The 27,486-nt window shown below is 33.3% G+C and overlaps 2 protein-coding genes across 8 annotated transcripts in view; one reads left to right on the top strand and one right to left on the bottom strand.

Moving 5' to 3' along the window:
- Positions 1 to 27,486, bottom strand: part of Fibp (acidic fibroblast growth factor intracellular-binding protein) — a 78,882-nt gene that overhangs the window by 11,855 nt on the left and 39,541 nt on the right. For 6 of the 7 annotated variants that reach the window (XM_080179150.1, XM_080179153.1, XM_080179151.1 and 3 more), the window contains exons 13-14: positions 13,324 to 13,405; positions 12,365 to 12,451 (exon numbers count right to left, since the gene is read on the bottom strand). In XM_080179150.1, coding sequence (XP_080035276.1) covers positions 12,365 to 12,451; positions 13,324 to 13,405 — 169 coding nt within the window. Of the gene's footprint in view, positions 1 to 12,364; positions 12,452 to 13,323; positions 13,406 to 14,229; positions 14,267 to 27,486 lie in introns of those variants that run through there. The other variant, XM_080179155.1, reaches the window with a different exon arrangement.
- On the top strand, positions 7,217 to 10,902 carry LOC145333839 (uncharacterized). The gene is made up of 9 exons (XM_080179093.1): positions 7,217 to 7,302; positions 7,688 to 7,764; positions 8,006 to 8,100; positions 8,228 to 8,284; positions 8,389 to 8,508; positions 8,788 to 8,901; positions 10,065 to 10,112; positions 10,305 to 10,378; positions 10,438 to 10,902. Exons 1-9 carry the CDS (start codon positions 7,222 to 7,224, stop codon positions 10,597 to 10,599), a joined length of 828 nt encoding a protein of 275 aa, XP_080035219.1. The 5' UTR covers positions 7,217 to 7,221; the 3' UTR covers positions 10,600 to 10,902.

Consider the following 27,486-nt stretch of genomic DNA (forward strand, 5'->3'; position numbering starts at 1 on the left):
ATTTAATGATTGACTAAAAGATCAACTTGTCAAAGAGATCTAAAGAGAAGCTACACATGTCAGATTCTAAAGGTTGCTTAACCCTTTCAACAAAATAAGAGATGGAAAATTTAGACTGAACATTTACACAACTAATCTGTGAACAATTTTCTAGAATATTTTTTTGATTTTTTAATGCTAGCATTTAACATAAATTTTTGTTAAAATAGAATGAAAGCAAGTTTGTTAGAAGAAATTGAACAGTCTATGTATAAACACTCTAATGTTATCAAAAAGTTAAGTAAGGAATTATCCTGTTATTTAAACATCCTAACACATTTTTATTATTAGTCTTGTTAAGTAAACATCTTAATTTTCCTCCTAGTGTACTTCTAGATGTTTCTAACCTAATATAGTATCAAACTTAAGGTCCAGTATTTTAGTCTTTAAAGAATTGTTCTCCTAAAAAGACCTTGGTGATGCAATTTTTTTGAAGCATGAACATTTTTTACATTTTATATATTTGTTGTTAATTAAATTCAATATTATTAATTAAATACAATCTGCAAACATGCATAAAAACCCACAATAGCAAATTTAGAAACGCGCATTCCAGCGGTTTGCCTTTTTGCATTTGGACCATTTTTAAAGATGAAAATCGTAATTTTGATGCTTATAGCAAGTGTTAGTTTAAGTAAATTTAAAAGAGTCCTAAATAAGTTTTTAAAAATTTAAAAATTGGGGGGAGGGTTAAAAGTTATGAAAAAATCTAAATGAATGATTACTTATAAATAAAACAAGTATGACAATATCAATATTCAGCGAAGCGTAAACAATCATGGATTGAAAAAAACGGACAAAGTGAGTTATAGAGCAAATGTGCAGTGGATAAATATGTAAAAAAAAATGTAAAATCACGAAACCTTTATAGAAATATATTTGCCTTGTGTTGCATGCCCGACAGACAATTAATTATACATAAAATTATAAAAATTGGTTTAGAGAAGCTACACACAAAAAAGCGCATATATCCTAAATAGGAGCCTAGAAAATCACGTTTCCCCTAAATGTTTCAGGCAGACAGACAATTTGTTTAATAAAGTAGGTTCGCTACTAAAAAAAAAGCTTACAAATAGTGTACAAAAGTAAGAGACAATATTTAGAAAATTAGAGTCAACTTGAAATTATTTGATTTAGAATAGAATTATTTTTATCTCAAAGATTATATAGTGCAAAAAAATTAAATTTCCCATACTAAAAAAGGAATATTTTCGATATAAGGTCTTCCACCTATTAAATTCATCGTAATATAAATATAAACAAGGATGACAACATCCATAAAATCAAAGCTCTGAAACGGTATGACAGACGAACATTAACTCTTGTAGAGTGTCAGAACTGAATATACAAAATATAAATATATGTTTTGACAAAATTATACGTAAATTTGTTGCAAAACTTATGAAATACAGAATTCTGTTTAAGGACTTGATTATAGAGATGACCCGCTTATAATATTGTACTTTATTGCAACAGGATTCGGTACTCCAAAAATCAGATCAATCGGATGATTATATCACATGAAAAATAAGGGGGGGGGGGGGGGTTTTAATGCAACCATCTCGTAATCAATGTATAAATGGCACTTAGAATTCGAATTTCGATCTCAAATTTTGCATGAGTAATCCTTGGTAGGTCTATTTTCCCTAAATCGAACAAAAAGTTGGAAAAGTAACGGCTGGCAGCTGGCGGCTCAGCCGTTTAGCCGTTTTTTGCCTATTTTCAGGGCAAATTCATCATTAATTACGTAGGAATCAACTTTTAAAAACAGATTTTTGGTTTAATTCATGTTAAATGATAGCAATAACCATTTATTAAATTTCTAGTACCAGCTGCTAAACGGCTAGAACCGGCTGAAAACGGCTGGGAGCTGCCAAGAGTATGAAGAGTTGATAGGGCATGTGACATGTCTAGGGGTAGGTTTTTATGGTTGCTGAGCTCAAAATGCTACCAAAAATAGTGGCAGCCCATCCATATGGCAGCTGGGTAACAGCTGCAGCTCAGCTGGTAGCGGCCAAGAGTAGAATGAGTAGATAGGGCTTGTAACGTGTCTAATGGTAGGTTTTTATGGGTGCTGAGCTCAAAAATACTACCAAAAATAGTGGCAGCTCAATCATATGGCAGCTGGGTAACGGCCGCTGCTGAGCTGGGAGCTGCCAAGAGTTGAATGTGTAGATAGGGCTTGTGACGTGTCTAGGGGTAGGTTTTTAGGTGTGCTAAGCTCAAAAATACTACCAAAAATAGTGGCCGCCCATCCATATGGCAGCTGGGTAACAGCTGCAGCTCACCTTGGAGCGGCCAAGAGTAGAATGAGTACATAGGGCTTGTGACATGTCTAGGGTTAGGTTTTTAGGGGTGCTAAACTCAAAAATGCTACCAAAAGTAGTGGCATCCCATCCATATGGCAGCTGGGTAACAGCTGCAGCTCAGCTGGGAGCGGACAAGATTAGAATGAGTAGATAGGGCTTGTGACGTGTCAAGGGGTAGGTTTTTATGGGTGCTGAGCTCAATACTACTACCAAAAATAGTGGCCGCCCATCCATATGGCAGCTGGGTAACGGCCGCAGCTCACCTTGGAGCGGCCAAGAGTAGAATAAGTAGATAGGACTTGTGACGTGTCTAGGGGTAGGTTTTCGGAGTGCTGAGCTCAAAAATACTACCAAAAATAGTGGCGGCCCATCCACATGGCAGCTGGGTAACAGCTACAGCTCAGCTAGGAGGGGCCAATAGTAGAATGAGTAGATGGGGCTTGTGACGTGTCTCGGGGTAGGCTTTTATGGTTGCTTAGCTCAAAAATACTACCAAAAATAGTGGCCGCCCATCCATATGGCAGCTGGGTAACAGCTGCAGCTCAGCTGGGAGTGGCCAAAAGTAGATGAGTAGATAGGGCTTCTGATGTGTCTAGGGGTAGGTTTTAATGGACGCAAAAATTAGTGCCGTCCCTTCTATATGGCAGCTGGGTAATGGCCACAGCTCAGCTGTTTTTTGAGGTCTAAAAAATTGATTATTTCAGTGGAATTAAACTTCTCCATATTAACATTTTACCTTCATTTCATGGATATATTACTAATAACTCTTTTTAATTACTAGATTTCACTGTTTCAAGAGCTGAAAACTACCAAAAAACGGCTGAGAAAAGCTAACAATAGCCAAAAGTACATAGCATGTGACGTGTCTAGGGGTAAGTTTTTATGGGTGTTGAGCTCTAAAATACTACCAATAAAAGTTCGGGCCTGTCTATATGGCAGCTGGGTAACAGCTACAGCTGAGCAGCAGCCCTTACCATGCTGCCATTTGGATGGGCTTTTCTATTTTTGGGAGTATTAATGAGCTTGGCACCTATAAAAACTTACACCTCTTTGACACATCACAAGCTATGTCTTTACTTGTTTACTTTTATCTGTTGGTAACTGTTCTCAGCCAATTTCAGCCGTTTTACAACTAAATCAATACATTGATAAGGTGTTGTTATTAATAATATAAAATGACAATAGTGTATTTATACTGAAATATTCAATATTTGGTTATCCTTCAATAGTCCAAATAGTCAATAGTCTTAAATAACGGCTTACTGCTAAGCTTAGCTGTTACCCAGCTGCAATATGGATGGGCGGCCACTTTTTTTAGTAGTATTTTTGAGCTCAGCACCCATGAAAACCTACCCCTAAACACGTCACAAGCCCTATTAACTCATTCTACTCTTGGCCGCTCCCAGCTGAGCTGTAGCTTTTACCCAGCTGCCATGTGAATGGGCCGCCACTATTTTTGATAGCATTTTTGAGCTCAGCACCCATAAAAACCTACCCCTAGACATGTCACAAGCCCTATCTACCCATTCTACTCTTGGCCGCTACCAGCTGAGCTGCAGCTGTTACCCAGCTGCCATATTGATAGGTGGCCACTATTTTTGGTAGTATTTTTGAGCTCAGCACCCAATAAAACCTATCCCTAGACACCTCACAGGCGCTATGTACTCATTCTACTCTTGGCCGCTCCCAGCTGAGCTGTAGCTTTTACCCAGCTGCCATGTGGATGGGCCGCCACTATTTTTAATAGTATTTATGAGCTCAGCACCCCTAAAAATCTACCCCTAGACACGTCAAAAGCCCTATCTACTCATTCTACTCTTGGCTTCTCCCAGCTGAGCAGCGGCCGTTACCCAGCTGCCATATGGATAAGCTGCCACTATTTTTGATAGCATTTTTGAGCTCAGCACCCCTAAAAACCTAACCCTAGACATGTCACAAGCCCTATCTACCCATTCTACACTTGGCCGCTACCAGCTGAGCTGCAGCTGTTACCCAGCTGCCATATTGATGGGCTGCCACTATTTTTGGTAGCATTTTTGAGCTCAGCAACCATAAAAACCTACCCCTAGACATGTCACAAGCCCTATCTACACATTCAACTCTTGGCAGCTCCCAGCTCAGCAGCGGCCGTTACCTAGCTGCCATATGATTGAGCTGCCACTATTTTTGGTAGTATTTTTGAGCTCAGCAACCATAAAAACCTACCCCTAGACATGTCACATGCCCTATCAACTATTCATACTCTTGGCAGCTCCCAGCCGTTTTCAGCCGGTTCTAGCCGTTTAGCAGCTGGTACAAGAAATTTTTAAAATGATTATTGCTATCATTTAACATGAATTAAACCAAAAATATGTTTTAAAAAGTTGATTCCTACGTAATTAATGATGAATTTGCCCTGAAATTAGGCAAAAAAACGGCTAAACGGCTGAGCCGCCAGCTGCCAGCCGTTACTTTTCCAACTTTTTGTTCGATTTAGGGAAAATAGACTTACCAAGGATTACTCATGCAAAATTTGAGGTCGAAATTCGAATTCTAAGTGCCATTTATACATTGATTACGAGATGGTTGCATTAAAAACCCCCCCCAAAGTTTTTTAAAATCAACATGTTTAAAATGAAAGTACGGACATTCTGGTAACGATTATTGAGTTGCCACACTTTCTAAATCGTACCTATTTACTACAGGAATCATCATGCAAAGTTTGAAATCGATAGGACAATTCTAACATGCCCAAATTAACGAAAAAAAACTATCTGTTAGGTACAGACAGACGGACCGACCATAGGCGTCCAAGGGGGGGGGTAATGGACCATTTGGCACCCCCAAACGATTTTGGGGGTGCCGTAGGCACCCCCAAAATTTTGTGAATAATACCCCCCCCAAAAAAAAATTACCCCTACCTTGGGGGTGCCGTAGGCACCCCCAACGATTTTGGGGGGGGTATTTACCCCCCCCAAACCATTTTGGGGGGGTAAATACTCCCCCCAAAATAGAAAATCTCTAACAAAAAAAATTTTTGCGCGCTTCGCGCGCATTTTTAATACTATATTTTTTATAAAATTTAAATTACCCCCCCCAAAAATTTTACCCCGGGGGTAAATTTTGGGGGGGGTAAACAAATTTTACCCCTGCCAACAGATTTCAGGGGGGGTAATTACCCCCCCCCAAGCAAATTTTACCCCCGGGGTAAAAATTTTGGGGGGGGTAAAAAAAATTTGCGGCGCGCTTCGCGCGCCATTTTACCCCCCCCAAAACCAAATTACCCCCCCCTTAAAAAAATTTTACCCCCCCCAAAATAAAAAGCTTGGACGCCCCTGGGACCGACCCTAATTATAGAAAAAGCTTCGCTTTAAAAATGTTCCTTTCACAATTCAATAAAAAGATTTAAAATTCTGTTTAAGATTAGTCTAAAGTAACTCAATTTTGAACAGAATCAATGATTATTTTTTTCAAATTTTTTCTAACAAAGATCAGAGAGCGGAAATGATAATCAATTTACATATTCATAGTAAATAAAAAGTTAGAAAACTCTATTATTAGGCGGAGCTACTAGATAGTTGTTAGACTATTCAAAATTTTACGTAGTGCAGCTACATCATAACTCCAAACGTACATCCAAAAGTGGAAGTTAATTCTATAGAAATATGAAACATTCACAACAAATTGCCAAAATTTCCTACATCTTCAACATCTCGTTAACTAAATATTACTCAAAAGGGGTAGTTGCACAAAGTGCATTTAAATTTGATGAACTGCATATTTTTTGCATGTTCAATAGTTTAAACTTCATCTATAGAACATAAATTTGAAGGAATTTCAATTATCTACCAGGTAGGTTTAAAAATATCAAGACTTAAAAATCATGTTTTTTTGATATTTGCAACTTGTCCTATGGGTGTCCTGTTTCCACATAAACAGCAAGATGGTGGTGCCTAATTGATTGCTATTTATTGCAATGCAAAATTGGGATATTCTTTTAACTTTTAGTGCTATCAAACTTTTTATATGCACTTCATGCAACTTTCAATTTAGTTTAAGTAACGACGCTAATCTTTAATTCACTTTGCCTGTCAATCTGTCCGTTACGCTACTCAACTGTTTTCTTTTTAAGCTAGACAACTGATTTTTCTTGTCAACATTATAAACATTATATGGTATAATTGAGTTATTATATCCAGAGCAGACCGACCACTTTGAAGCAGCCTTTAGCTTTTGGTCCGATGTCTAAAGTTTTAGTGGATAAAAGTATGGAAATTAAATTTTCTGTCGTTCTAAGGGACTTTTGTAATTACAGAAAAAAAGACAAGTTATTTATTTTTCTGCTGCTATTGAAGTTAAATTGCTTATTTTTTTGGTGAATATTCCATTTTCCAATGAGCATCCAGTATACAACTTGAAAATTATCATTCATGTAAAACTTAGTCAGAAAAATCTCTATTGTGTATGAGTCTATGTATACCCATAGTCACTTTGTGAACATTTTAATGTTTCATCTCCCACAAAATATTTAAAGCATTTATTATTTTGATCTTTAAAGGTGAACATAATTTTATTAGTTTAAAGCAAATACCATTTTTGACTTTATTCATATTTGCATACTTTTCAAAACTTTTACAAATTTTATTATGGCTTATTTTGTATGTTGAGAAAGTGAACACTTTTTTATCTGGATTTCTTATTTTAAAAAGATGAGTTAATTTTTAAATATATTACACACCTTAAATTTTCCATAATTTTCCTGCTATGAGATATGATAATAAAGATTTAACAAAATATGCAAAATGGCCAAGAACAGTGAAAAATATTAGATTTGTATTTTTAAATCAGTTGTAATGTTCAAAAAGAACTTCATATAAATTTTTTTTTCCAGAAGATGATGCGGAAATTATTAATATTAATATGTGTGGTGGCTCTGTCCAGTGGGGACAGGATGGGAGCTTACCAGGATGTAAAAGTGAGTACAATTTTCATCTTTTAAGTTTGATCAACAAGAATATATTTGCAATATATCTAAAGATACAACTCAGAAGGCACAAACTAATAATATAAAGATTAAAGCTTTTATTTTGACTGTGGTTTATAAGAAAATTCCAGGTATAAGGTATAGCCACCAAGGGAAATAAAATAATATCCGGGGGGTAGGTAAAAAGGTCATCAATTCTAATAAATGTTTCCCCCCCCCCCACAACAGCTGATAATCACATACAGGTTTCAAATTAATTTCATTGTTGGTGTAAGATGAGTAAATTCACCTTTTCCCTTTCAAACTGTTCTATTTATTACAAATTCTGTTATTGAACCTTAATGTTTAATTGAAATAAGAATTTTTATTTTCTTAGAAAAAGTTTGACAAGTTTAACCTGTTCGCTCAATGCTTTGGAAATGAGGCAATATTTGCACATTATAAACATATTGAGTAAGATAAATTATTTATTATTTTAAAGTTTGTTAAGGTAAAGTAAAAATTTATTTGAATCTAGGTATGTTTTATTGCTTTTTTCCTGATATTCACATTCAAACGAAGGACAAAGCATAAGAACATAATAAAAAATTACAAATTCCATGAAAATTTTATTTTAGGGAGTTAATATATGTTCTGTGCATTTTGTACTGACCAATTGAAAACTAATAGAAGCTAATTAATTATGTTTCTCTAGGGATGCCAATGCTTACTGTAAAGAAAATGCTGAAGTTGGTGATTCACTGAATGCTATTGATTCTTTTACTGATGAAGATATAGAATCATTAAAAAGTATACATCAATTTATTAAGAATTAAGTTATTTTAACTTGCTGCTTTATATAATTCTTTGCTTAACATAATATTTGAAATTATTATTTAATTTAAAAAAAGAGAAAACTGAATCAAGTTATTGCTAGGTTTAGTTGACAGCCCTGCCATGGGGAAATTTAACAGACAGAAGAGGAATGCTGCAGGTAGATTTAACTATCAAATCTAATAAGTCTCTAATATTATTGTTGCAAATAGACAGGCCCTAAAGATAAGTTAGCTGACCTATGTTTATTTTATTTTATTTCAGCTTTAGAGTTTTTTCAAGCACTTATTGGTGAGCACAGAGCTGAGATGAAATCCAAGATGACAAGACTGGGATGTGTCCTCAAGAAAATGGAGATGATTGATTCTGATGGTGAAATTAAGGGTAAGAAAACCCAAGATCATAAAAATCTTTGCATGATTATAAGTGTTTTTTTTTAAATTGTGCACATATCTTCTATTTGCAACTTATTTTTTAAGTGTAAACAACAAAACTCTTGCAACCTAAAGCAGTTATTTTTTAAATAGTGGTCAATTTAATTAAAAAGAAAAACCCACAATGATTGGGTTAGCAAGTCCAACTGAAAGTGTAAACTTAACTGTGAAAGTGTAATTTTTATCAACTCTGCATAATATAATGTATTTGAGAATGGTATTATTCCAGTTTGGGACTATGATGCACTAAAGCCTATTGTTGAGAAGACACCAGCTGGAAAAGATGATGATTTTGTTAGAAAGCTATCTGATATGTATTCTGACTGTAGAGATATTGCTGCAGGTAAACAACTTAATCCAGCTTTTGTTAAAGACAATTTTTATAGTAAGCTTTACATTCCTCATTTGTATTTTCTAGCTTTCAATAAGTTATATATTAAAGATTATTTATTATCAATATGACTGAAGTATAAACTTTTGGGAATAGTCCCTTTCGTAACATCGCCCCATAAGGGGCGATTCATCGTATTTTTGAAATGGCTTTTTATGGGCTATTTTAGGTTAGGTAAGTTTATATTGGGATAGGTGATTGTACCACAGGGTTAGGTAATTGGCCCTGCAGGGTTAGAGCCCCCTGCAGGGGCTAGAAAAAAGAGAAAAGCTACTGTGAAAAATACAAAGAATCACCCCATAAGGTGCGATGTTACAAAAGGGACTATACCCAAACTTTCTAAATTATTAAAGACTACAATCTATATGCTTTCCAACAATATACATATAATTTTTAATGAACCACTATGTGCTGAGCAAGTTTGAAATTGGAAAAAGAATTTTTTTTTGAAATTGATAGTTATGAGCTAGAAAATTTTTATATTTCACTCACAAGTTACTACCTCAATACGTTCAAAGTAGCTCCTTAACTACTAATGCACAACGATCACATTAATATTTCTAAAAGTAGATCTCATGTCAATTCTAACAATATGCATTAAGATATATAAGTTTTCCGGAATTTTAAAGTTAGGGGGAGATTTGAAATCTGCATCAAATTTTGAGGATTTTTTATAAAATTCGTTTTTTCTATAATACTTTATCTAAAAGCGGAAATGCAATTTAAGTTAATTAATTTTGGCATCTGTGATTGGTGGATTTAAAAAATCTGCGCTCGGATTAGATGGCATACATTATTCAACCAATTAGAGCGCAGGTAGTTAAAAATCCACCTATCCTATTGGTCAAAATTAATTAACTTAAAATGCATTTCCGCTTTTAGATAAAGAATTATACAAAAAACGAATTGTATAAAAAATCCTTAAAATTTGATGCAGATTTCAAATCTCCCCCTAACATTAAAATTCCGGAAAACTTATATATCTTAATATGCATAGCATTTTTCTACTATGCCATGCAATTTGAATTTTTTTAAAGTTATTTTTTTATTTTGAACACATTTTAATTCCAGTAGATGTAAATAAAACAAAGGATTTTTAAAGTATATTTTTTCAGCTTGGCCACAGAAGATGCTTGACAGACACCCATTGACTAAACTCTATGGCAGGGAAGATCATTCATTATGAAAACTAATTACAGAAAATTATAATTTAGAGAAATGTGTTGAAATTACAAAAAAAAGAAATAGGTAAAAATGCCAAGAAAAAACTAGTTCTGAAAATGATTCATGATTCATAATAAACCATGCCAACTATACCATTTGTATCTTTATAATGTTTCATAATGGTCTTTGATGCAGAAAGAAAATCTATTTTGAGTGCCTGTTAAAGGGGGAGATGGAATTGTGCTACAAATATCAAATGTATGAGGTATTGCATTTTAGTTTACATTAGCTGGAAAAGGACAAGCTTAACATACTATTTTTCAGGCATTGAAGATGCAATTTCAAGTTGACACTGCAGACACCAATCTTGGGTTTCAAGGAGACAAGTTTGAGCAGGCCAAGAGTGCCTGGCTCCTTGGATTTGAACACAGAGATGAAGAATTCAAGTTTGTCAATGACTTCTTCTGGAGCCAGAACAGAGATTAGAACCTGAGTTTAGTCAAATCGAGGTGAATGCAGTCACCTGTTTGAACTAAACCAATGTCTGTCAGCAACTATGTATATGACTGGTCTTATTTTGATCAACCATATTATTTTTTCTTTCTAAATATACAGTTTCTAAAATAAAACTCTTGCACCACTAAAAATATTTTATATTTAATTGTATTAATTAAAATTTCACTAAATTAGTGCTAATATAGAACTTCTTCACTATATTAGTGCTCCAACATATGTTTAATTTGTAATTTAAATGTTTTATAAATATAAATAAATCTCTACTTTATATTATAACTAGCGGCTACGCCCCTAGAGGCCTCTAGTGGCACTTTAAATGTTTTTGTTTGTTAAAGTTAATTTTTTATGTACGATACCCCCTTATTTGACGTTGAAGTTTCCCCTAAATTTTAAAAAATTTTGATTTTTTGTCACTTCTCTTGGGATGGTGGTGGTACCCTCCCCCAAAATAGTTATAAACCTTCCCGGGACTTATGAGAAGCTACCCTGTTAAGGAGAACCCGATCGGTTCAGCGGTTAGCGAGATCCTTCGGTACACACAGACAGACACACAGACAGACAAACATCCTGTTACTTTAGTATAAGGCTATTTGTTTTCCTAAGTTATTTTCAAAATTTGTTGACATCACTGGGTATGATGAATATAAAGTAAAGAATAATATTTTCTTTAATGTAAAATGTGAATTTATTCAATTTAGATTTAACATAGAAAACATCTCAGTAAACCAAATATTTTTCCACGCTTTTTACTTTCTAGAAATAAAATACAAGACTTAATTCTCTTTAAAAAAATCAAAAACTTCCTATTATCAGTTACTGTTCATTAATTGAATGATCACTATTTAAAGCAAAGCAAGATTTAACTCCACCGAAGCCGTGCGGACACAAAGGCTAAAAGTTATAGAGTAGATACTAAATACAAAATACTAAAGTAGCATTCTTAATTGCAAATATATAAAGAAAAAAAACAAATGCATTTCATGAATAAGAATGAGAATTAATGAAAAAAAAACTAAAATGTTCTAGGAATACATTTTGACATAATGTTTTCCATTGAATATTCCTTATCATTTCATTAGAATTTGTTCTGTTAAGTGGCGGGTTTCAAAGACTATAAAATAGTGCAATTACTGGCTTTGATAAATATAATACAAAAGTAAGCCTTGTATTTTGAGACATAATTTTTTACTTCATTTTTCATGAAAAATCCTAGAAATGTTCTTGATATAAGATTTTATTTAATTTTTGAAAAATCATAGAAAGGTTACTACCTATAAATATAAGATTTAATTTAATTTTTGTAGATTTTTTATGTGATTTTGGAGGATTTTTCACAAAAACAATTTTAGGGCGCCTAAAGTATTAAGAGGAAATTTCACTTAAACCAAAAGTGGACCAAAATTTTTGTTGTTTACTGTTTGTTTAATGTAGAAATACTTTTAAAAAATACCTAGATATTGTGACAGGGGAATTTTTTGTAGCCAATTTAGGTTGATATTATTGTCCTGATATTGGTCAATTAATTTCCCCATGATCAGCGGAGGGGATAGAATAGTCATAAGGGGAAGGAATGTCATTATATTAGCCAGCTGAGAGAAACATTGTTTCAGGGTATGTCTCAAAATATCCATTAATATAGATAATTAGTAAGAAAGATTTGAAGAGAAACTGAGAGGAAACTTTCCATGAATTATAAAGTAGCTGCGCTCCTACTAATAAAAAGTTGTATACTTACTATTTGTACTTGTGGAAATGTAAATTTTGCATGGACTAAAGGTTCAACTATTCGTTCCATCACACTTATAAAGATCTCTTTCAGCTCCTAAAAAAAATATAATTTTAAATTCATATGTATTTTAGTAAGCTCGAATAAATAAAGGGGGTGGTAGGTTGTGCTAAAATTCCGTAAAGGTTTAAAAACAGTAGTAGAACGATAATATTCACTAAATATTTTTCACTAATTTTTTGTCTATAGTTCTTCTCAATAAGGAATACAAATATTTAGTGAATATTATTTTCTACTAGGTACTGTTTTTAATCCCTAAAACTCACACCTTTACAGAATTTAAGCACAACCTACCTCTCCCTGTATTTTATAGATGTATGTATAACCAGACAACTAACTGGACCTTTTTGTCTGCTAGAAAAGTGCTTTCTGCACTTTAGTAGCGACTTGGCTGTGTTAATATTCCCGACACTATTGGTGGAACTTCAGGCACTATTTGAAAGTCGGCACACGGTCCTTGAGAAGGGGACATACAGTTATTTCACCCCTTATCCCTCTAGTGTTTTACTCTAATGTCAAATATTTTCCAGATACACTGGCATGTATTTTTTCTACTTCATGCTATTAACCTATCCCCTAGTTATAGGAAAAGGTTTAAGTGGAGGGGTTTACTTAGACATTCTACAAAACTAAGTGCTTTAAATTATTCATACATAGCTTCCTATATACAGGACGTTTTATTGGAGCATATCCCCTATTTTAATCAACAAAATTAAACCGTCTGCAGTAAAAAATGATTGAACAGTTCTGCTACTGCTAGTTTGTCAATTAAGATTTTATGTAGTCACCAGAGTTTTAAAACCTTCAAATGAGAGAATGTCTTACTCTTCATAAAACATTGAGTACCGGTATAATTTTCAGTCCAATATAATCTCATTTACAGAGTAAGATTGCTATAAAAAAAATACCTTGCTATGAAACAGAGAAGAAGCTAGGCAGAGAATATTTCTGTTCAGTGTTTTGAAATGGTTTTCAGCCTCAGAAATTAACCTGAAATAATCATACATTGTAACAAATATTCGCTTTAAAACAAGGATGGCAACATCTATAAAAGCGAAGCACTGAAACGGCAGGACAAACGGACATTAATACTTGTATAGTGTCTAAACTGAATCATCAGAATATAAAAGTATAAGAGTCGAAGCAAAATTGTAAGTAAATTTGTTGAAAAACTGCTTGATACAGGATAATGTTTATGGACATACTTACGTTTTAAGGGCTTGATTGTAGAGTTCCTTCGCTTATAATATTAATCTTTGTTGTCCCAGGAATCAATATACCAAAAATCAGATCAAACGGATAATTAGATCACATAAAAATTTGTTGTTAAAAAAGTAGAAAAATCAACATGTTTAAAATGGACATACGGACATTCTGGTTATGATTATAGAGTTGCTACGCTTTCTAAATCGTACCTAACTACAACAGAAATCATCATGCAAAGTTTGAAATCGATAGGACAATTCTAACATGCCTAAATTAACGAATAAAAGCTATCTATCTCGGACGGACGGACGTACGGACCGACCCTAATTATAGAAAAGCTTCGCTTTTAAAAATCATTTTTGTTTTAGATGATTTCGTCCTTTTTATTGCATATTATTAATTTTTGTGTATATGTGTTTTATGTATTTTCCCTTTCTCCAATAAAAATATTTCAACAAGGATGGTAACGTCCATACGTAGCATACGTCATAAGTTTCAAACAACAGACGAACAAAGTGATTCATTAATTACGTTTTGATTAATCAGCAAAATTAAGCTACCTATTTGAATATCAGCATGAAAAAAAAACATTTTCCTTAAGTAGTTTAAGGTCCTTAATAGTGTTACAGATAGACCAACAGACCCCTAAAAAATTGGATCCTTAAAAAAACTTTTTGGTTCATTGGCTCACAGAAATCAGTTAGGCCCGCTAAAATTATTTTTATTTGTGAAAAATCCTCCAAAATCACATAAAAAATCTACAAAAATTAAACAAAATCTTATGTTATTGACCATTTTATGATTTTATTTAATTTTTGTAGATTTTGTATGCGATTTTTAGGATTTTTCACAAAATTTCACTGATTTTATTGAGCTAGTGAGCCAAAAAGTTTTTAAAGAATCAACCTCAGCCTACATTATGAATAACAGCAGTATAAGTCACATTTCGCTTGTTGAAGTTAAACGTGTTTCAGAAATTCAGCCATTTATCTTTTCAACAACCGAGCGAGAATAAATCACATTTCCCCTTAGAGGGATAGAGGACAATAGGCTGTATATTACACAAGCCCCCAATGTTTAATAGTAATGTTTTCTTAATCGATGGTTTATCAACTTTGGGGACTTTTAATATATTTTGATTGGTTGCTTTATAAAATTGAGTTTTATACTGTGGTATTCGGCAACCGTGAGCCATGCCTATGGCACCCCTGACCGGGGTTCGGGGAAGGGCCAAAGGCCCTCCCCCGAGTCCTGGGGAAGGGGTCTGCCGACCCCCTCCCTATGCCTAAAATTAATGATTGAATCTGACAGCCTTATTATGGTTAAGCTGTATTGTTAATTCCCCCCACCCTTCCCAGGGATGGGGGATCATTATTGCCCAAACTGACTATTGTATATGTATTATATTGCTTTTATTTATGATTATTTATTCCTATCTGTGTAGCTATTGTTTGTTGTATATAACTTTAGTAATCCTTAGACCTTCAATAAAGGAACAACTGAATAGATGCTGTTTATTATTTAGTGATTGCTAGAGAAGCGTAGCTTCTCTATAGTATAGGTGTCCACGTCTGTTCACACTGCCGTAGTCATTTTGAACTCTGGTGTCTGCCATTTATCCTAGGCGGATACCACAATACGTTTCAACCACAAAATATTGTAATCTACAATTAGTCGGCCATTGTCTTATCCCTTTAGATCTTTGCCTCCCTAATGCGTTACGGACGGACGGAAGGACAAGAGGAGCTTCAGTAGTAAAAAGAGAGGCTAGAAAAAATAAAATAAATCTAAATAATGTTACTACAAATATGAAAAGAATTTCAATTAAAACCAGGAAATAAAGAGTTATTGATTGGTGAAGTACCACTTCTATGCCAAGAGCCTTTGTTTTATTTCAACAATTTCAGGGATAAGGGACAAACAATGACATATTCAAATGTTTTATTAAAAAGTGAGGCCCTTCATATAAAATTATTTGGCGATTTCTTTTTAACGAGCACAGGGAAAACAATATAAAATAAACAAAGGTGTGGATTGACTGTTTTTTCCGTGATACAACTATTAACAGTTTGTTAATTTTAACCCCTAAAGCCAATAAAACATTCATGAGTAATTGCAAACACATTCTACTTATCTAGTTCATTTGATTTGTATGTTGAATACAACTATTACTATAAACATAGATGAAAACATCCATAAAAGCGAAGCTCTACAATCAGAAAGAAGGGAAAATGAACAAAAACCCTTGTAGTGTCAGAACTTAATAAGCAGAAAATTTTCTAACTGTTATAGGAATCATAGTGCAAATTTTTGTAGCATGTAGGACAATTTTAACATATCTAAAAAAAACTAAAAAAGCTGACTGTTATGGACGGACCTACCCTACCAAATTATGAAAAATCTTTGCTTTTAAAAGGATAATACTATCCATCCTCTATAGCAGATGATAAAAAAATGTTAATCTAAATGTAGAAAAGCAGCACGGCAAATGTAGAAATGTTATAATAGGGGATCTGATAAAATTAAAGATCATAAATTGTATGAAATGTATTTTCTAAAAAAACATGGATGAGAACATCCATAAAGCAAAGCTCTGAAATGGTAGAACAAACGCAGATTAACATTTGCAGAATGTTAAAACTGAAAAGGCACAATACAATGTATAAGTTGAAACAAAAATTTTAAGTACATTTATTGCAAAGCTACTTAAATACAGGATACTGTTTAAGGGCATACTTATATTTTTAGTACTTGATTATACAGATGCTTCACTAATAACAAGGTACCTTTTTTCAAAGGAATAAGTGTTCCAAAAATCATAAGAATAGGATGATTTTTAACATACATACAAAAATGTTAAAAATCAGCATGTTTTAAATGGACGTACGTACTTTCTGATAACGATTGTAGCGTTGCTACGTTTTTAAAATCGTTCCTACCTGATATAGGATTCATCATGCAAAGTTTGAAATCGATAGAATAAATCTAAAATGACTAAATTAACGAAAAGAGCTGACCGTTACAGACGAACGGACCGACCATAATTATATAGTAAAGCTTCGCTTTAAAAATTATATTGTTATTGAAACCTAGCAAATATATGTATATTTAATTTTCTTTTTAATATACTTCATTGCTTTTCTTAAATATGATTTGTTAATATTAATATTTCCAGTAAGTTATTTTATATAATCGACCAGGGAAAGAAAATGTGATTCTGACAAACAATTCTAAGTGAAAATTTCCCCACAATCCCCTTCCCTTTTTTTCACCCCTTTTTTACCCACTCCCCTTAAGTTACATAATTAAAAAAAGTTATACGCCAACTTTATCCCAACAAATATTGGATTTTGCGGCAATTTCAATTGGAATTTATTGGTTGAATAGCAGACCTCATTAACTACCTAAGATAACAATTTAACATGAAAATAAGAAGAAAGTTTAAATATTTGTTTACTGTACTAAACACTTTTTCAAGCACATTTTAGGATAATTTCTTGATATTGCTATAAAAATACAGAAACTTAAGTATCGAAGCTACTACAAATCTAGTTATTGTCAAGCAGTATATGCACTTGTCATTCAAATAAACCCCAAATTTATTGGAATATGGAAGGCATTTCAGTAAGTTAAAAGTTTATTTTAATTGGACCCTCTTTCTTGAAATCTTTACCTTTTTGGCTCATTATTTACGAAAAAAACATTTTTCTGCATGAGGTCTCAGATTTTGATAAAAACTTCCAGTCCCCTTCATTTGGTCATAAAACTAAGGGCTGGGTGATTTTTAACCTTTTTAATCTATTTAAAGTCCGATTTTTTGCGCATTTTCTCACTGTGGTGTTTTCACAATGAAAAAAAGGCATTTTTTCATGATTTTCAAGTTTAAAATTTTTACATTAATTTTCAACTTACATACATGTTTTATATATCAAATTAATTCCCCAGATGGGTACAATATAGAATTTGTCATTAAAATCATAAAAAATCATGAATTACAGGGTGTCCCAAGAAAAATGTCAAAACAGGTTTTTTAAACTTTTGACACTGTCAGGAAACGAATTTTGTCCATTTCTTGCCTTGAGAGTGAATATCATCCATTTTACAACACACATGAAGTAAATTTGGCGTGGTAACTCCAAATTTGGACACCTGAGAAATTTTTGAAACGCCCTGTAAAAGTGATTTTTGCGTCTGTAGAGCTAAAATTTGGTCCAAATTGATTATTTTTTTCAAATTAGCATAAAAAGTATCTAAGTATGTTAGGCCATAGTGTTTTCTGACCAGATTACAATTTTTATATTTTTTGGACACCCTGTATTTTCAAAAATATGAGAAAATTTTTTTTTGTTTTTTATAATTTTTTTTTGTTTTTTTAAGTTACCTAAAACTATCATATAGATACAGATTTTGACTAATAACAATAATATTTGCCTATTTTACAAATTTGCACACTTTTGGGACACCCTGTGCATGTTTTTAAAAAATGGTGGTTTTTGCCCCTTTTTTGGGGGAAGGAGTCGTTTTAGGGCCAGAGCCTATTTCTTTATTTTTGTACAACTTTTCAAGGCACATCATTTGTTATTTATACATCAACCGCCTCCGGCGAACCGTTTTGCTGTTATTCACCGCCAAAGGCGGAATTTTGACCTTTTTTACCGTTCTCGAGGTTTTAACGGGAATTTTTGGTAAGAAGGCGTTGATTTATCAAGATCACTCTGAAATACTTTTATTTAGGCTATTTTATTTACTAAATTTCATGTGAATTAAAAATTTTTGTGCATCTAACCGTTTTTCGTCAAGATGGATTTCAATTGTTAAAACAAGTGAATGAAGTGAATATAATATTAATAATTGATATAACATTAGTAATATAAGAAACATAAATCACGTCCATTTAAAATTCCTTTTGACAAAAATGGGTTGGATATACAAAAAATTTTACTTCACATGAAATTTAGTAAATAAAATAGTTTAAATAAAAGTATTTCAGAGTAATCTTGATAAATCAACGCCTTCTTACCAAAAATGCCCGTTAAAACCTTGAGAACGGTAAAAAAGGTCAAAATTCCGCCTTTGGCGGTGAATAACGGCAAAACGGTTCGCCGGAGGCGATTGATGTATAAATAACAAATGATTTGCCTTGAAAAGTTGTACAAAAATGAAGAAATAGTCTCTGGCCCTAAAACGACTCCTTCCCCCCAAAAAGGGGCAAAAACCACCATTTTTTAAAACATGCACAGGGTGTCCCAAAAGTGTGCAAATTTGTAAAATAGGCAAATATTATTGTTATTTGTCAAAATCTGTATCTATATGATAGTTTTAGGTAACTTAAAAAAAGAAAAAAAAATTAAAGAAAACAAAAAAAAAATTTCTCATTTTTTTGAAAATACAGGGTGTCCAAAAAATATAAAAATTGTAATCTGGTCAGAAAACACTATGGCCTAACATACTTAGATATTTTGTATGCTAATTTGAAAAAAATAATCAATTTGGACCAATTTTTAGCTCTACAGACGCAAAAATCACTTTTACAGGGTGTTTCAAAAATTTCTCAGGTGTCCAAATTTGGAGTTACCACGCCAAATTTACTTCATATGTGTTGTAAAATGGATGATATTCACTCTCAAGGCAAGAAATGGGCAAAATTCGTTTCCTGGCAGTGTCAAAAGTTTAAAAAACCTGTTTTAACATTTTTCTTGGGACACCCTGTAATTCATGATTTTTGTGATTTTAAAGACAAATTCTATATTGTACCCATCTGGTGGATTAATTTGATATATAAAACATGTATGTAAGTTGAAAATTAATGTAAAAATTTTAAACTTGAAAATCATGAAAAAATGCCTTTTTTTCATTGTGAAAACACCACAGTAAGAAAATGCGCGAAAAATCGAACTTTAAATGGATTAAAAAGTTTAAAATCACCCAGCCCTTAGTTTTATGACCAAATGAAGGGAACTGGAAGTTTTTATCAAAATCTGAGACCTCATGCAGAAAAATGTTTTTTTCGTAAATAATGAGCCTTTTGCGATGTCTATCATTACACTTAAAACTTAGATTACACTCCCCCTTAGTAAAAATTGCATTGCTTGTTATGGAAGTTAGGCATTCTTGTTTAATATCTTGGTATTAATATTTTTAGTGTTTACTGTTAACTAATATATTAAAAACTAATTCCCACTTAAAATCCGGAGATTTGAGGATTTTAAAGAAGGATTTTTAGTTAATTAAATGATGTTTTAAGTACTATTTAGTTATACACAAGAATTACTTTTATTGCATGAATTAATTTCTTTTTATAAACAAAATTGTATATGGAGAATCTTAGCTATAGTCTGAATCTTAAGGATGACTCTAACTAATTATGATTTGAGTTATCCGTTATAATTAATAACATACTTTGCTAACGATTTGTATAATAAAATGTATACATGTTTGTTAAAAAGTCTGCTTGTCAATTAATACCTAAGTAACAGCTGAGCTAGACTGAATTATAAAAAAGACTTTAGCTCTCAAACATTTCTTTCAATCATTATTAGCAACTGTTCAGTTATATAAAAATAAGTGTTTTACAATTTATATAATATTTAACAATATTTAATTATTTACTGTATTTAATAAATTCATTGCATTAGATCACCTAGCACCTTATTTAATCATTTATGCTGAAGCATATTTTAACACTTAATTAAATTAGTTCAAGATAATCAAAATATCAAAATTTTAAGCATACCTTTAGGTACTAAATTAAAGAATAATCAAATGGACAAAAAAATATACCTCCAAACAATGTGGAACTGAAAAATCTTCTAACATTTTAGTAGCTGAAAAGGAAAACCTAGTTTTTTATTGAATGCCATATTTTTGAAAGCAGTGGTTTGGCAAATTTTTTTTCTTTCATTCCTGGCTTTATACAATTAACTTCAGGGAACTTAAGTGATAAGACATTGGATGATTTATGGATGTAAATCCAGAATAATGATAAACAAAATTACCCTCTGTAGATTAAAATTGCTGGTTGAAAAGTTTAGACATTGTTAGCTTAAACCAATCAGCCTAGATGCAGTGAAAAAAAACAAAAAGTTTAAAGCCAGGAAATGAGAAAGCATGTATATAAAGCATATATATACAAAGATTTTTTCACAGTCCAATGTACCTTCCCTACCTCCCTGAACAAACTTTCTCAATTAAATGATATTCTAAAGAATTTAATATTTATTAATTATGAAAGGTCCAATATTTCAAAACTTAGGTTATTGGCATTTTGTCAATATACTATATTTGTTATGTTATTGTATTAAAAGGTAGTTTCTAATAACATTTATTTAGCGCAGCTACGCATATTTTATCTAACCCGTGGCATTAGTGTAATAGATAACATGCCCGCTTGAATTCTGGTAGGTGTCAGGTTCGAGTAAAGTCATCAACGCTTCATGCTAGGGATATTAGACATGTTCCTATCCTTCCTATTTCAGGCACGTAAACTTGATATGAATAGTAGGAGAATGTATTGGCTCATAAACAGGCGTGATTTATTGTCATGCATAGTTGAAAAGTGTTGTCGGTTGGATGTAACTTTATGTGAATAAGTTAACCCACTTCTAACTTTTATAATACAAAGTACAACTTCTATCTGTCTGTCTGAATCTAAAGATCTCGGTAACCACTGAACCAATTATGCACTACTCTCTAGGGAAAATACCCCTCTCAAATATTTAACCCCTTACAGTCGGGCCCCTTGCCGCACCTTAATCAGTCGGGGGGGGGGGGGGGGGGCGTTCAACGCCCCCCCATGTTATCTCAGTTCCTATTAGAGCTAGAGGGCTAAAATTTTTTGAGTAAGTCCCCTGTGTTATGATTAGTTTCCAACCTTAAGTAAGTCAAGGTCAAATTTTGCTTCCTTCACCCTTTTATTTAACAACCTTTGTTTTTAGGTCCTTTTTTACTTAAAAATTTCAAACGGCTGTAATTTTTTTATTTTTGAAGCTAGAATAAATTTTTTTTTGCAGAAAATGTTAATCTTTATGTAAATTTTATATTTCAAATATCAAAATATAAATTTCAGCGGCCGCAGCTGTACTTGGCAGCTGCCAGCCGCCGCAGTCGGCGGTCGGTGGGAAAACGGCGGCGGATCTTTATGAAATTTTAATACGTTATGTAGACATGTAAGAAAAGCTTAAGTTTAAAATTTGAAGTCTCCTAAGTCAAAAATTGCGGCCACAGGAGCCATTTAAAGATTTCTGGAGACCTGGAGGATCAGGACCTGCAGGATCATACCTGGAACCTGAAATTGACTTGAACACCTGTATTTAATATGAGGATGTACTACTAGAGGATATTTTAGTATTTTGGTAAGATAAAATGCTTTTTTTAAGTCAAAAAAAATATTTTTGCTCTTTACCTGGATGACCCTGCCAGGTTTGCTGGCATCCTGTGCCCGCCAGGATGAAGATATTCAAAAAATTCCAACTCTCGGTTATGTGTCATACCCAAACTTAAAAAGTCACGCAGTTTGGGCTCTTTATCTTTCACACACAGAAAATGAGATAGAAAAAACCGACCGTTAAGGGTTAAGTAAACAAAAACAATTTAGAAACATCAATTGAACTTGTGCACAAATTCGCAATAAACATGAATTTTATGAAAGAACGTTTTAAATGCTTTAAGTTAAATTGAAAAAAAAGTTTGAATCGTTTATTTATGCAAGCATTTTCTTTAAAACAGAAACACATGTACTTTTAAGTTTTAACAAACAACAAATTATCTTGTACAACAGACAAATGTCACATAATAAATTGGTAAGGTATGCATGTAGACCTTATCACTGACGTGTACAACAGGATTGGAAAGTAAAATGGACTCTAAAAATGTATCAGTAGGTGGCTTGAAATAATAAATTTTAATATGTTGATTTCAATCAATTTTTTTCTTTTTCATATTCATTTTCAAAGCTTCTTAATGGAAATTTTTTCTACATTTTAACATTTATTTTTCTGAACTACTAAAGTACATCAACTCCTTAAATGCACTTCATGCAACTATCCATTTACCTATAGAATATATTCCTACAATTCCCATATAAATTGAGAAAATATAATCTAAATTTAAATATGTCCAATGTACCTTTAAATTGAATGAAACATATTGAATATGATAAAAAGAAAATGGGAAAATTGAACAGCATTGTTATATGAATTGAATTTGTAGGAGGACAGGGCCAACAAATATGTAAAGGAATTACATACAAGTGTACAATCACGGGGTCAAAACTATTATTTTACTAGTACCCCTATAAAATAGCTAAAAAATGTTTCATTTTTTAATATGTGAATCATCTAAAAAATTTGACGTCAACATAAGGCAACACTTTACAGACAACAAACCTTTGATTACACGAACTTTATCAACTGTTTTCTATATTTAGTTTGGACACTTTTAGGCCAAGTTTTTTTTTCCTATTGCCCACCCATCTGACTTAATATTTGTCTCTGTTCTCTTAGCTTAATGTATCTTTTATCCTTCATTTGACCTTATATAAATCAGGGACTCAGGTCTCGGCGGCAGCATCTGCGAAATCCTCAATCACATCTGACAAAAATCAACAGCGCCACCATTTATTTAACATTACAACATTCAATAGCCGCAGCTATATTATGACAAGTGTACCCACTGGACCTCTTGGCCACCTTATTTGAAATCTTGTTGACATCCTTCATGACCTTACTAACACCGTTGTTTACGTACATATGGACTTTTTGGCGACCTTATTGCAAAACTTGGCGATTTTCTGACTGACCTTGCTTGTACTTTTGCCTTTACCCCCTTCTTTTAAATTCTGGAAAAAGTTAAAAAGGGAAAGGGGGATTATGATGCTCTGTAATGACTGTGTCATCATCATCATCAGACGCATCTCTCTTTTTGACTGTGAAGGCCAGAGAATACGGACACCTTGTTCCTCCATGAATTCCTGCTGTCTTTGGCAAGTTTATCAGCTTCTCCCCATGTTAATTCCAAATTAAAGAGGTCCTTTTCAGTGCTCCGCCTCCAGGTCATTTTTGGTTGTCCCCGATTACGTTTACCAGTGGTGGGGTTCCATTTTAAGCACTTTTTTGGAAACCTATTTTGTTCCATTCTGAGCACATGTCCTATCCACCTTAGTCTTTTATATTTCACTTCTGCTTCAATACTATTGCACTTGGTCTTAGCATACAGCTCAAGGTTTGATATTTTGTTTGGCCAGAATATTTTGCAAATTCTTCTTAGGCAGCTTTTGTGAAATGCATTAAGTTGATTTGTTTCAGTTTTCACAGTTCTCCAGCATTCCGCTCCATAGAGAAGAACTGATTTCACATTACTGTTGTAAAGTCTGATTTTTGTTTTCAGAGCAAGTTTCTTTGAATTCCAAATGTTGTGTAGACTGTTGAAAGCAACCCTAGCCTTATCAATCCTGGTTTTAATATCAGCTTTTGAGCCATTTTCACTGCTGATAACACTCCCCAGATAGGTGAATTTGTTGCTTTGTTTCAATTTTTCACCATTTATTGTTATAGTTTGATCAGGGTTTGTAGGTATATTAATAATTTCAGTCTTCTTGACATTAACAAAGAGCCCGACTTGTCCTGCATATTTGACTAGTCTATCTGTCTTAGCTTGTAGATGTTTAATTGTTTCTGAAATCAGTGCCAGGTCATCAGCAAAGTCCAGATCTTCTAGGTGTCCTAGTATGCCCAGCTGGAGACCACGTTTTTTGTCCTCTGTGGTTTTCTTCATCACCCAGTCAATGACCAATATAAATAGAATAGGTGATAAAATGCATCCCTGTCTAACTCCAGTGCTTATTTTAAAGAAATCAGATGTCTTATTGTTTCCAACTGAAACACAGGCTTGGAAGTTGTCATAAAATTTAGTTATCATAATTATCATCTTTTCTGGTATACCATAACTTCTTAGTATTTTCCAGAGTGTTTGTCTGTGTATGGAGTCAAAGGCCTTAGAGAAATCAACAAAATTTACGTGAAGTGGCTTGTTAAATTCAACACATTGTTCAATAACTGTCCTAAGGGTGAAAATTTGGTCAACACAGCCCCTTCCAGCACGGAATCCAGCTTGTTCTTCTCTCAGTTTATTGTCAATTTTCTCATCAATTCTGTTTAAAATAACTTTACATAGGACCTTGCTTGGGATAGAAAGCAGCATAATTCCTCTCCAATTATCACAATTGTTCAAATCTCCCTTCTTAGGTAGTTTTATGATTATACCTTTAGACCAGTCCGTTGGTATCTTTTCTTGCCTCCAAATTTTATCAAAAAGATCAGTTAGAGTCCTAGCAGAAAGATCTATGTCTGCCTTAAGCATTTCGACAGTTATCAAGTCAGGTCCTGGTGCTTTGTCATTCTTTAGGCTATGTATAGCAGCTTTAACTTCTTGAATAGTTGGTGGTCTTATATCTATGTCTATTTCATGTCCTGGTTCTGGTTCAGCAGTAATTTCTGGTTCAGGTCTGTTCAACACTTCTTCAAAATGTGATTTCCACCTTTCAGCAATTTCTTTTTCTGTAGTGAGTAATTTACCATCTTTAGCCTTGATAGTTTCACCACTCTTTTTGCTATATTTGCCACTTAATTGCTTGGTTATGTTGTATACTGTTTTCATGTTACCAAAGTCAGCTGCTCTCTGGGCCTTTTCAGCCAGATTATCAATGTAATCTCTCTTGTCTTTCCTTGTGCACTTTTTGACTTCTTTGTCTTTAGCAGTATATTCAGCTTTTAAATTGCTCATGTCAGCCAAATGTTGAGCATTATGGATTTTGTTTTTGAGCTTCTTTCTCTCTTCTATTTTGATCCATGTTTCTTCAGAGATCCAGTCCTTTTTCTCTGGTTTCTTGTGTCCTAGGGTTTCCTTAGCAGTAGATTGAAAGTTTTCTTTAATTGAAGTCCATGTGATCTCAGTCTCGTCATTTAGGTCCTCTAAGACTTGAAATCTATTTCTGAGTTTTAAGACAAATTCATTCTTTATCACAGGGTCCTTTAATCTTGAAGAATCATATTGTCTACCAATCTCACTCTTTTTATCATGGCCAGTACGCTTCAGCTTTAATTTAATCTTACTGACAACTAGTTCATGGTCACTAAATATGTCGGCTCCTCTATAGCTCCTACAGTCTTGCATTGATTTGACCCATTTTCTATTGATCATAATGTGGTCAATCATGTTTCTTGTTTGTCCATCAGGTGTTGTCCAGGTATATTTGTGAATGTTTTTGTGTTGGAATAATGTACCTCCTACAACCATATCATTATTTAAACAGAATTCAAGTAAAAGTTCTCCATTTTCATTTCTTGTACCTAGGCCAAAGTGTCCCATTGCATTCTCCACTCCAGTCCTGTCAGTTCCTACTTTAGCATTCATATCTCCAAGAACTAGGCACATGTCATGTTTGGGTACTGAGTTTCTGATTGATTGCAGTTGATCATAAAACTCTTGTTTTACTTCTCCATCTTTGTCATTTGTTGGGGCATAGCATTGGATAATGGTCAACTTGCAGTGCCTTGATTGGAATCTAGCCTTAATTATTCTGTCTGATATAGGTTTCCAGTCTATTAGTGAATTGACATGTCGTTTTTGAATAATTATAGCAACACCATACATATGTTGGCTTTCATGACCAGAATAAAGTATTAGGTGGCCATCTTTGGTTGTAGTTTGTCCTTGTCCTGTCCATCTACATTCTGCAATCCCAAGTATTCCAATATTGTAACTTGTCATTTCTTTAACTACTTGGGCTGTTTTAGTTGACTCATACATTGTTCTAACATTCCAGGTTCCTATCTTACAGCTTTGCTTAGAACTTATTGGTCCTGTCATCAAGTTGATAGCTTCCTTTGGATTTCACCATCATCTTTCATATTCTCAGTAAACTGAGCATCAGTTCCAAAGGTTCTTGTTTCATGCACACCTCTGGCTGTGTGAAAGCCATTAGTGTTTGAGGTTCTGTGGGTGTTTTCGCTAACTGTGGGGATTTTTACAGGTAGGATAGTTAGTCCTACGCAAACCTTCCATATCCCTGGAAGGAAGGGTGACTGGTAAGGGGAGGGACGTCAATATCCCCCAGTACTGACTGTGTAAAAGCACCAAAATCTCTCAATCAACCAACACCAATATTGACCAATTCTCTCCCCCCCCCCCCTCCCTATTAAAAGATACATACTTTTTTTTATCTATTGTCCTTGATAAAATAGAATTAAGGTGTGTGGGAAGAAATAAAATATAATCTAAAGACAAATAAAAATGGAAATAAAGGTTGTCATGTGAAGCAGCTAAAATAATAATTGTTGTCTTCGAGTAAAGAAGATATTTTCATAGTCAATAAAATTTTTATTCTTAATTTATAGTGGCTTTTTTCATAAAAAAAAATCTAAGAGGATAACGCCCGTGAGTCAAACTAGAGGTGGATTCTTTAAAAAAATTGCATCGCTGGTGAGGCAAAATTTTTTTTGTGTGAAAAATCCTCCAAAATCAAATTAAAAATCCACAAAACTATGTTAATTTTGCACCAAATAATTTTGCCTCATCAGTGATGCAGCTACCCTAATTTTTTTTTTAAGAATCCACCTCTGAGTATTCTTTCCAGGTAACATGACCTTGTGATCCATGACCTTGTCATATCACAAACAGCTTAGCTGCTAATTGACATAATCATCCTTGTTAAATTGTTATATAATTTTTGCTAACCCTATAATTTTGATGGGAATGAAAGATGACCTTAATAAAATGGCTATAAAATGTTTCCCCTGGGGAAATAAACCTATATTTATAAACCTATTTCTACTAGCTACCAACTAAATCTAGTATTACCAGGGAGGGAG

The sequence above is a fragment of the Acartia tonsa genome, chromosome 12 (assembly GCF_053477335.1).
Source record: "Acartia tonsa isolate MP-2025a chromosome 12, ASM5347733v1, whole genome shotgun sequence".
Lineage (NCBI taxonomy): Eukaryota > Metazoa > Arthropoda > Copepoda > Calanoida > Acartiidae > Acartia > Acartia tonsa.